This window comes from Aptenodytes patagonicus, chromosome 1 (assembly GCF_965638725.1).
Source record: "Aptenodytes patagonicus chromosome 1, bAptPat1.pri.cur, whole genome shotgun sequence".
NCBI lineage: Eukaryota > Metazoa > Chordata > Aves > Sphenisciformes > Spheniscidae > Aptenodytes > Aptenodytes patagonicus.
Window position 1 is genome coordinate 215,326,148 of NC_134949.1, and position 11,561 is coordinate 215,337,708.

At 43.8% G+C, this 11,561-nt stretch overlaps 1 protein-coding gene across 4 annotated transcripts in view; it reads left to right on the top strand.

The window, feature by feature from the left end:
* Positions 1 to 11,280, top strand: part of MTMR2 (myotubularin related protein 2) — a 64,553-nt gene extending 53,273 nt beyond the window's left edge. For all 4 annotated transcript variants that reach the window (XM_076328257.1, XM_076328258.1, XM_076328259.1 and 1 more), the window contains 7 exons: positions 572 to 760; positions 1,723 to 1,908; positions 2,792 to 2,998; positions 4,594 to 4,686; positions 6,314 to 6,427; positions 7,894 to 8,070; positions 9,115 to 11,280. In XM_076328257.1, the coding sequence (XP_076184372.1) occupies positions 572 to 760; positions 1,723 to 1,908; positions 2,792 to 2,998; positions 4,594 to 4,686; positions 6,314 to 6,427; positions 7,894 to 8,070; positions 9,115 to 9,276 (1,128 nt within the window). In that variant the 3' untranslated portion in view covers positions 9,277 to 11,280. The remainder of the gene's footprint in view (positions 1 to 571; positions 761 to 1,722; positions 1,909 to 2,791; positions 2,999 to 4,593; positions 4,687 to 6,313; positions 6,428 to 7,893; positions 8,071 to 9,114) is intronic.
* Positions 11,281 to 11,561: the final 281 nt, after the last annotated feature.

Consider the following 11,561-nt stretch of genomic DNA (forward strand, 5'->3'; position numbering starts at 1 on the left):
CCGTTCCTGGGAAACGCAAAGCAGCCCTATTTGGTTGTTTACAATTGTCTGGCCTACTCTGACTTTCAGGATAGAGGAATACTTAGTGATACCCTTGATGAAAATGCTTATTAAATGAAATGAAGACAAAACACATCGTTATGATGATTATTTCAGTGGTAACTGAAAATTTATTGTTTTACTTCTCAAGTCTATAGAAAATTAAATCTGTTCCTAAAGTGCTTAACTTTTACATGGTGTAACATAGAGTAAGACATAGCCCAGTGACTGCAGAGCGAGAAAATGTGACTCACACAACAGTGAGAAAACAGTCTGCAGCATATTTAAAAGTCAGACTTAAACCTATTCAGTCACCTCTTGTGAGTTCAAACTTTGGGAATGCTACCAGAATGAATGACGAAGGACAGAAGAGTTTGTTTGTTCTTTTTTTCAATTGTGATTTAATAGAATCCAGCCTTCTGGAACCAGCTAATACATGGCAGGATCCCAGAGCAAGCCATTAGAGGTAAAACACTTCACTGGTTTAATGAATCCCATTTTTTGTTCATTTCTTTCTCATTTGTTTCCAAAGGTGTTGTCATGGATTCACCCAGAAAGTCAAGCAACGATCACTCGCTGTAGCCAGCCAATGGTGGGAGTGAGTGGCAAGCGAAGCAAGGAAGATGAAAAGTACCTTCAAGCCATCATGGATTCTAATGCTCAGTCCCATAAAATCTTCATATTTGATGCAAGGCCTAGTGTGAATGCTGTAGCAAATAAGGTCAGGTGTTTTTTCCTCTGTCTAAAGCTGGGAAGGTAATAATTTAGAGCACATTTCCCACCGCCATTTCAAATTATTCCTGAGGATCACAAGGGGTTTTCCACTGTGAAGGGAATCATATGCAGTGATCTGATTCTCTAGACAGACTGTTACACCTGCACTGGTATCTGTAAGATATCAGTGTGACTACTAAATGTCCATTTGGATTAATCTGCAAAGGGAAATGAGATTGGAAGGGGAAAAAAAATAATCAATAGTACTGACGTCAAACTCTAGCACCCTGGATCTTGTGTATTACCATTTTTCACTTCACATTGTTGCAAGTCTGCTTCCTCTAACAGCACCAGAACTCTGTCCCTGTTAACCCTGATGGGAGCAGGGGTTACGAGTAGCACTTCTGAAAATCAGGCATCATGATCTTTAATTTCAAAATATAAGCTGGGGATCTTTAACGTCTAGGAATGTTGCTGTGTTCTTCCTGCTGCTATGTCTCATGCCATCACTCTAAGCCTTGTTTTAATGGTAGAACTGCTTTGTTGCGCTAAAGCTAATTTTTTTTTTTTCTTTAATCTGTCTTTCCCACTACTTAGGAAAGGCAATTAGTGTGTGGGATATACTCCTCTATAATTGTATGGTAAATTTGTAAATGACAGAATAGTGAATCTAATGAGCTAGCAGCTTGAATGGGGATAAATGATAATTACAGAGAAAAAGAAGGCTTGTAATGTGATATTCTTTGGTAAAAATTATAGCATTCATTACTATTGCAGGAAAGTGACACAAAGTGTGTGCATGTACGTGTTTGTTCCCAATTGTAAGATAAATCGAATGTTTTCTGCCTGCTTTAGATAGCACAATCACTGTGGTATTTTGTCAGCTGATAGTTGCTCAGGACAAACAATTGGGATAAAATATAAAATATATTTTTGCTTAATGATTTTTATGTGGATTTTGTTCTTCAGGCTAAAGGAGGGGGCTATGAGAGTGAGGATGCCTATCAGAATGCAGAATTAGTGTTCCTGGACATTCACAATATTCATGTTATGAGAGAGTCGCTGAGAAAACTGAAGGAAATTGTGTATCCCAATATTGAGGAGACTCACTGGCTGTCTAATTTAGAGTCAACTCACTGGCTAGAGCATATCAAGGTATGCATGTCTGCATCCACTGGATGTGGCTGAGTAACCACAAGTCCGTACTGGTCTGTTCACTGGAAAATGTATCCAGAGCTAATTCCAGTGCTGGATTTTCAATTAATGAGAAATTTAAAGACTTACAATTTGTTTTCAGTTTAAAAACAGCTAAAACCACAGTTTCATGGAATGGGGAATTCTGAGGAGATGGGAAGAGAGGGGGTTGAAATACTGAAAGATGAGTGAATACTGAATACTTTTGGAAGCGAAGTGTGTTCCTGGGTAATGTGTAACTGTGAAAGCCCTGGTTAGAGCACAGGAGTCACAGAGTCTCCAAGCTCTTGACTCAGGGATCCTCGACATCCTGGTGTTACTGCCTGGTCCAGACCAGCAAATGCTGGGAGTTCATGCCCCATCAGCCTTTCAGGATTCCAAGCAGAGTCAGAATGAGTGGGGCAAAATGCTTCAGCTTCTACAGATGTTGGTTTTCAAATTAAGCTCTTTCTCTCCTAAAAATGTCCAGCTTACATTGTCAACCTGCTAATGCAGACAGGGGCAAATCTGCTCCTGGAGCAGTTGCAAGGCGATGGCCATTTTGTGTTCGTGTTCAGACGCAGAATGCTCCTGCATTTAAATCTGACCTGTCCAAGGACTGAGCTTAATGTAAGAGCTCTTCTAGAGTTGTGCCTATACTACAGTTTAGATGTGTTGTCATCTTGCTGAAACAAAAAATGTGTTCACCAATTTGCTGTCCTAGTTATAAAGTAGTTGGAACTGATTTGCCATTCTCCTTGAGGCAGACAGAGCCCTTGGTTTGTCCTGTGTTGTCACTAGCCATTTTTCATTTATAGTTTCTGTTCCAAAGAGATTTTGTAACTTTTTTTTTTCCTTGTCCTAGCTCATTCTCGCTGGAGCCCTTCGGATTGCTGACAAGGTGGAGTCAGGGAAGACATCTGTGGTTGTACACTGCAGTGATGGCTGGGACCGGACAGCCCAGCTCACCTCTCTCTCTCTGCTCATGTTAGATGGCTACTACCGAACTATCAGGGGCTTTGAAGTGCTAGTGGAGAAGGAGTGGCTGAGCTTCGGCCACAGATTTCAGCTGGTGAGTCACTAGCCCTTGGAAGGCACTGAACAGACAGTTATTGTCCACCTTGAAGGATTTCAAAGGAGTTTAGCCTTTCCTGTGAGAAGTCTCCCAGCTGAAATCGCAGAAGAAAGGTGAATGCTGCTGCTATTGTTTTCTGCCTGTAATTCCAGTCATCTCTTAACCTCCTTGGAGACAGTATTGGTTAGATAGGAGGAACAGGTGGTATTAAATCTCTCAGGTGCCTGACTGGTATGTCGTGTTCCCATGCTTAGGCTTAAACTAACAGTGTGCTCTGGGTTCAGGATAGGCATTTCTGCTGGGAGTTGGCAGAGACCACTGGGGTATTTTTTGTCTTTCTTTCTAGTTCAGTCCATTTTCTGAGACTGCTTGAACATGGTCATCTAACAAATGCCTTGGTATTGAAGAGGCTGGGGAATTTTTGGTTATGGCCTTGGCCTCACATTTTCTTCAGGCACATTTTATTTTTGGGGAGGCTTTTAATTGTTTAGGTAAAAGATCAACAGTTTGAGACTGGACCAAGAGTAGCTCGTGGTTGTGTCCCTAGTGTCAGCAGAGGCGCAGCCTGTGGACCTGTGACACAGCAGTTTGTTACGGTTTGCCCTGATGGGAATTGAGAGAGCCTTTCAGTAGTACCCTTTCAGTCTTTGTTCCTATTGTGTTTTGCTTGTAGCTCTTCTCTTGTGGTCATTGAATTTTGGCAAGGGCTAGAACAAGGTCTGTTTACAGCACATGCGATGGTGGGTTGCATAGTCAAATGCTCTGACGAAGGTGGGGAAACTGAGGCACTAAGCAACTGAGGTTCTGCTGCAGCGAAACTGTTATCTGGTGTTTGAACTGTGAGTATTTTAGCTTCCCTGTCTATACAAAGAAGATAATGATATTGATTTCCTTTGGTGAGGGGAGAACAGTATTACAGAAGAGGTAGGGATCTCTGTTACTTACATGTTCTTATTCTGTCTTTTTACAGTACTGAGGGCTCCTGGGTAATATATAACCAGTAACGTACTATGCTAGTTATAAGGAATCAGGCCTCACATGTCTTATCCAAGGCCACACAGCACGGTCAGGGCTGGAGGCCTACTTCTGGGGATACTTTCATCACTGCCTCTCTTGAGGTGGCAGGAGATGGGCTGGGCTAGTGTTTGTACAGCGCTTGGAAGCTGCGAGGTGTTGTGTGATGGTTATCGCCACATGCCGTGCCTGTAGGTAGTGTTTAGATCTAGCACACTGTACTACTGAAGTAGCCAGGACGACAGCTGCAACTGAAGCAAAAAGCATTCTCAATTTTTTTCCTTCTGAACTTTAGCAATGAAACTGAAATCAGTGCCAGCATAGCATCTGGAGCCTCTACTCAAACAACTCTTGTTTTAATTTAGCATGAAAATATCCCCATAAAAAAATTTCACTTCAAAGACGAAAGGAGTAGCTGTCCTTTACTCCTTTACCCACTGATACAGACAAAGCAAAATCAGGACTCATTTGAACCTTCTTAAAGCTGTTGGTAAAGGCTTGGCTGACTGAGAGGAGACCCCAGCAGTTTCCCCATGAAGCCCCGTGTGACTCATGTTCTTTGTCCTGCTCTGTTTCAGAGAGTTGGCCATGGAGATAAGAATCATGCAGACGCGGATCGCTCCCCTGTCTTCCTCCAGTTCATCGACTGTGTCTGGCAAATGACAAGACAGGTAAATTGCTGGGTGGCACATGTGTCCACAAAGCCACTGTACCAAGACGTGGCACAGCGTGGCCAAGATCTGGCCACAGGAGTCATTTCCAAGCTGATCTGCACAGGCTCTCCTTCTGGGCATCTACTCTTTTCTTGACTCTGGCAACAAGTTTCTTGGGAGTCTGTTTAGCAAAGAGCCTGAATGCACAAGTGCACAGGAAGGCCACGATGTCGGCTTGCATCAGATTAGCTAGTTAGTGGGTGCTGCTTACATACATGCTGTTACAATAAATGTGAGCTTGTGAGAAGAAGCTTGCTTCACCCTGAAATAGGGGACAGCTGCCTCACATTTATGACAGGCAGGAACAGACACCCCAGCCATCCTCACTAGCCCACTGTGCCTTCAGAAGCATAAGTGACTTGAGCTGCTAATGTAAGTCTCTAGCATGGTGGGTGCACACAGGATCCCTGTTGCCTCTGCTCAAGCTGATCCCATAAGCAAACCTTCAGGGATACTTGCATTTGCTCCATTTTAACTTCTTTGCAAGGCAAACATACTGCTCCAGATTCATACTTGAGACATAGAGCCAGGAGCTGAGGTCCTTGTTCAGACCGAGCATGGCAGAGGCACAGTTCAGGAGAGATACCCTATGGCTGGGAGGTTTTTCCCCCAGGTATGTAGGACCTGGAATGTTTTTTGTGACTGCTGTGATCTTTGTGCCGCATTTTAAGCAAATGTCAGCCACGGTCAGGCAGTTCTTTGAAAAAATTAGGCTCATCATGGACTAAAACAGGTGAAATGGGAAAGGATGCCACTATATAGGAAGCTGTACTGTGTCCAAGCAGAGGAAGAGGGAGGCTTTACTATCATCAAAAGTCACTTTCATCATGCTATCCTTGGATCGCTCCTAGAAACAGGCATCCTGACCTGCTGGTGAGGTCAGGGTGTTGCAAGCAGGGCAGCCTGGGAAGAGAAGGGTAGTTTGTGAGGGAGGAAGGCCTCCTGCCCTCCTCTCCACCGGTCCAGCGTGTCTTTGCAGTTTATTGCATGTATTCTTACTGACCCTTTGTGGAGCTTCAGTTCTCCCTGTCTTGGGTCTGATTGTTTCTGCGTGGAACGTCAACAGCAAACACAGACCCTACCCATACACCTGTTCCTCCCGCTGACCTGTGTTGCAAGATGCCTCCCTGCTATTCCCTCTGGAAAGCGCTCTGTTGTGCACACAGGTTATTTCCATTTGGCCCCGGGAAATTTCCATTTCTTTTTATGCATTATTTCACATATGCTTCAGCCTTTTGTTCACAGTCTCGTGTGGTCTGTTGTTAGGGGCAGGCATAGCAGAGCAAGCTTCAACTTGAAGCAGCACTGAGTGTGTATAAACACAGCGGTCAAACCCTTCAGACCTCTGGCTTTTGCTCAAAATTCCTCTCTGCGCATGTAAAGCAGCTTTCGAAGAGAGAAACTCTTGCTCCTGGAAGGAGCAAATATGATCCTGAATATTCCACCAGGCAAAGAACAGAGACAAATTGTGGTTTAGAAACAAAAGAAGAGAGGCCAACTCCTTACCAAGACCACAAAGTGGGAGAAAGTTTATTCACAATTCCTGTTCTAAAATCCCAACCTAATTTTCTGGTTCTGTCTTAAGTTTCCTACAGCATTTGAGTTCAACGAGTACTTCCTGATAACCATCCTGGATCACCTGTACAGCTGTTTGTTTGGGACCTTCCTGTACAGCAGTGAGCAGCAGAGAGTGAAGGAGGTAAGAGAGCTTCTCTCCAAGGTGAAGGCATGGTACTGTGATTGCTTTAGCTGGCCAGATAATGCTAGAGAAGTTGTTTCAGCACTCAAAGATAGTGGTGGATGCAGGTCTGGGTAATGCCAAGCTCTCTTCTTAACCTCTGGGACACGGGGTATTTTCCTCTTTGTGCAAACTGCTGTCTGTTGGAGACTTTACATTTCAGAGCAATGCCATTTCCCTCTGGACAGTCCCACTGCTTTCAGCATGGCTTTCAGCTACTCACTGGGGGCTAAATAGCTCCTGCTGTCTCCCGAGTAGTTGGAAATGCAATTTTTCTTTGAACTCCAGTTTAATGTAACCTTCTCTGTGGAAACTGGTACCTTTTTGCCCTCCCTTTTCCTTGCAGCGTTCCTGTTAAAATCAACCTAATTACCAAGCGCGTATTGTCATTCTGCACACACAGGTTACAGCAAGTAACTGGTCTCAGTGTGTGTTCTTGCTGTGCTTGCATTTTTCCAGGAGAGGACAGAGGTGCTAGTATTAGGAAGGACATGCCTCTAGGTCCTGCCACCAGCCAGCTCTGCCCTGCAGTCTGGTTGAGGTTTGTTTGCCAAGGGAGGAGCGTATAGATGTGTACCTTCAGACCATTTGAACACTACCCTATTCAGACCCAGTCTAGAATCAGAAGGAAAAGCAGTGACACTCATTCTGTCTCACCTACCTAAAGATGAAGCATTTTGTCACCAAAAGGTTGCAGCCTAACATCACAGACGTACATTGAGGACAGTGCTGTGTGGACCCGATGTGATTATATTTGATAGCACATCAGTTAAAAAATAATAATAAATTATTGTAATACAGAAGTGATAGCATTGTACTGTAGTGAAATCAGGGTCCCTGCCTAGAGTCCACAGTGATTAAATAATTGTAATTTCCAGAGAAGAAAACCTGCGTGCTGTTTGCATGTGGGTTTTGGGGGGGTTTTTTAAGGCCTCAGCCTAGTGAAGTCCTTAATCTAGAAAGCACTTCAACACAGGTTTCACTGGGACTATTCACGGGCCTAATTATTCCACTAGATCAGGGCTAAGTCAAATGTTTTTTTTTTTACTTGGGTTGGTTTTTTTTTCCAATTAAATGCTTCAGCAAGTCCTCCAGGAGCACTTTAAAGAGGTGAAGTTTAACTAAAGCATTGAGAGTTCACATGCCAGTCGTCCCCTTGCTGTGCCGATGGCGGTTCCTGGTCTGTGTTGGCAGCTGGGTGGGTAAAAGAGGATGTTTCCGTTCCAGGGTGCGTGTGTGCCTGCCTGCCTCCGTGTGCTTTGATTACAATAACCACATTAAAAGAACGTTGGGTTTTTTTAAGCTACAAAAAGGCAACCAGCTCTGTATTAATGACAGGCATATGTATATGCTGTTATATATACTTTGTAGATAAATGCTGGGATTCGTATGGGAAATAAAGCCTCCTCCACCCCCTTCCTTTACAGAGCCTTCCAAAAAAGACTGTGTCACTCTGGTCTTACATCAACAGCCAACTGGAAGACTTCACTAACCCCTTGTACGTGAGCTACTCCAACCACGTCCTGTATCCCGTGGCCAGCATGCGCCACCTCGAGCTGTGGGTCGGCTACTACATCCGCTGGAACCCCAGGATGAAACCACAGGTATTCCTCTTCCAAGGATCCTGCTTTTATTTCCCTTTCTGCTAGTACTAATACTGTCATTTTGGAGCTCAAGACCTTTGAAGCACAAGAGGTAATGTACAAACTTACACTGCCACCGCTTACATCTAAAAACAAAAGCCTAAATTCAAATGCAAGTAAATGAAAGAGCAGCATCTACAGCTGGCTGGCGCGGGTGGTCAGCTGGAGGTTGCCGCCTCGTGAAATCTGTAGGAGCTGAAGATACTCAGCAGTTTGGAAAATTTCTCACTTATAATATGGGGAAAATCATCCGAATTCTCTCTTCTTCACAAAAGAGCCTAAAAACCTAAGACGACTTTGGATGTGGGATTCTAGATCTGAGCTTTGGGGCTGTATTTCGATTCCTGGCAACAGGAACCCGCTGCTTGTTTTGGCTGCCCAAGGCACGCAGGGGTCTGACTGCAACCCGTGTTATGCTCTTGACCGCTGACAGCAGGGAAACTGGCATGGCCAGGGCAGGCACCTGAGACAAGCAGCCTGAACACGGCCCTGAATGCTGAAATCACTTTTTCATAGGAAGGGACAAAAATTCCTGGATTGCCTCCATGTCCAACTGCAGTTAACAGAGCTTTGCAAATCTGGGGCATTAGATACAGGAACCCAACAAATGCTTTCCAGTACTATCTGTTTAACAATCAGAACTATGTGAAAATATTTAGATAAATCTGTATTGGGTTTTTTTCCCCCAAAACCCTGAAATTATGTCCAGGCTGAGATGCCAAGGCCAGCGTCCCCCAGAAGTGCCAGAGATAAGTGTTCTGTAATTGCCATCTTTTGAAATACACACGAAGTTTTGATTAGCCACCATTGCACTATGCGTGTTGGATAAAATGAGTATCCCAAAGCCAGAGCAACTACTTGCCCCTGGGCTGGAGACAGTGATATAACCCACGTACCACCCCTCCTTCCCTCATAGCTGTGTGCCAGGTCAGCGGCAACGTTTTGCGGTTCAGGCTTCCACTTCCATGCTTGCCTCCTAGCACTCAGCTACACGTTTTCTTGCAGGAACCTGTCCACAATCGCTACAAGGAGCTTCTTGCCAAGCGGGCTGAGCTGCAGAAGAAAGTGGAGGAACTGCAGAGAGAAATCACCAACCGTTCCACCTCGTCCTCGGAGAGAGCTGGCTCTCCCGCACAGTGCGTCGCTCCTGTACAGACAGTTGTATAATATGGACTTTTTTTGCCAAGTACCTTCCCAGGACCATGGGGGCAGCTTTTCTGAAACCCTCTGGATTTCCAGCGTGGTGTCTGGGAGATGCCAACCTATTTATTTATTTCTTTCCAGGGTAATTTATTAGTACTGTAGCACTAGAGGAAGCTTAAGCAAAAACAAACAAGGCCCCCTATGCAATTAACCTTCTCAGTGGCTAGATTATAATACAAGCTAATTGCACTTGTCACCTAAAAGAAACCTAGAGCTCTTTCTTTGTTCACTTATGTGCTGGAAATCACTTGGCTTTAAAGAGAGACTGTGCACTACAATGAAGTACTGTGGAGGAAAAACATCTACTTGCAAGTTTGAAAAACCTCCCCTTTGCTAAAAGGAAATACCAACTCTGACTTTGTACTGGAGCCTAGAATACAGCTGTAAGTCACGAAACCCTCCACTGTTCATGTCTGCAGAACAGTGTTAATGAGAGCACTTGCAACGTACTTAGAGCAAGCAGCGATAGCATCTGAAGCATACCACTGTTCTGGCTTTTCCCTTCACTTTGATCTAGATCATAGGAAGCCATGTAAATGATGCCTTATTTAAAGAAAGGGCAGCTTCTACCAATAAAACATGGTGGTAGAGGAGCGACCTACGTGACTTGACTTAACTTTGTAGGACAAAGTTTACTTCCATCTCTGCAGCTTTAGAGTCTCGCTTATGGTTTACATTGAGTGTGCCAGGATGCAACTTAAGCACCTTTATTTCCGAGGGGGGAAGCAGAGCATGGCTCCCCTGGGCTTTCTGCAGCTCCTCTGTCCTCCAGTGCCTCATACTCATCAGGGGAAAGGTAGTGGAATACCAAGGGGCACGTGTGAACTGCTGGGATCAGTCATTTCACTTCGCTTGGGTAAGCAAAATCAGTGATTTTAATGCTTCTGTGCAGGATCATAGTGGCATACTTAAGGTATTTCAGTTTTCTGTTAACTAATGGAAGCAACCGTCTTATCAACCAAAGAAGCCTTTCTGCCTGCGTTGCAACTGCTACTTAAGGTTATTCTGGTAGACTTAAACAGCTTAGCCAGTTTCTGAGCCCTGTGTTTAGGTCTTTTTCCTCATAGCATACTTCAAGAATTAGCGCCACCTGACTAAACTTAAGTCCAAATTCAATTTTAATACAAAATTTTACTGTAGAAGTGGAGATAAAAACCACACTTGGTGAAACCATGACTGCCCCATTGCTCTTCCAAACAGGTAAGTACGGGGTTGTACAAGATAGGGCTCACAGCAAAGGAAGTTATGTGTGTGCAAGGATCTTTCTTTACTCCAGGCTGCTTTTCACCTCTGTGCTAAAGGAAGAGGGGCGCTGCTTGGTCTGGGTTCCTGTGTTGCTCTTTTATGATAGGATCCCCTACTGTGGTCACCTGTTTAATACACCCATCAGCATGCTTCTTTCTTTACTCAGCTGCTCTTCCACGATAGAGAAGTTACTTTTTGAGAGAGTACAAGAATGGACCAATTTACACATGTGAAATTGCCTTTCAAAAACCACATTCCTTCCAAGGCAGTAACAATAATTTCCCCCTGCAGTCTCCATTTCTGCCCGCTCTACTGCAGTCAGTGTCTCAGTCCTTACACAGAAATCCAGCCACCTTCTGACAGAACGAGTAACAGGCTGTATAGCATCACTGCATTTGTTATAGGGTGGCCCGAGACATTATGGTTCGACAGTGCAAAGAATCCACACAAAATACCTTCTGAAGGACTTGGATTTGCTTTAAGGTTAAAGGGCAGATCTGCTCTTATGTACAATCACTATATAAGATGGTTCATAGCATTATTCTCCATTAGCAAATCGACTATGTGTGTATAGTTTGTTCCTTGATGAAGGCTGTTCCGTTTCCTTAAGACTAATAAAAATTGATAAATGGGTAAAGTTCCTGTGCTCTTATTTTCAACTATGTGGTTCTCCAAAGGATGTGTAGGACATGCAAACATTAATAAAATAGTACTGAAAATTTAGTATGATGTCGAATTCAAGTCTCTCTCATTCTTCTGCAGATGGTCTTGCAAGATGCTAATGTTCAAACTCTGAAATTTAGAATGACAGGAAAACAAAATTCATCTTTGGACAAGTTTCTCTTATCCTATACAGACCAGTATTAATACAGATACAGTGCTTAGCTGCTCAATATTACAAAAATACTTTCACAATAAAAAAAACCCAAATAATTTCTGTACTTTACAGTGCATTAGCACAGTAACTTCTGTGTAAAAGGAGGATTCACATTTTCCTATGTATG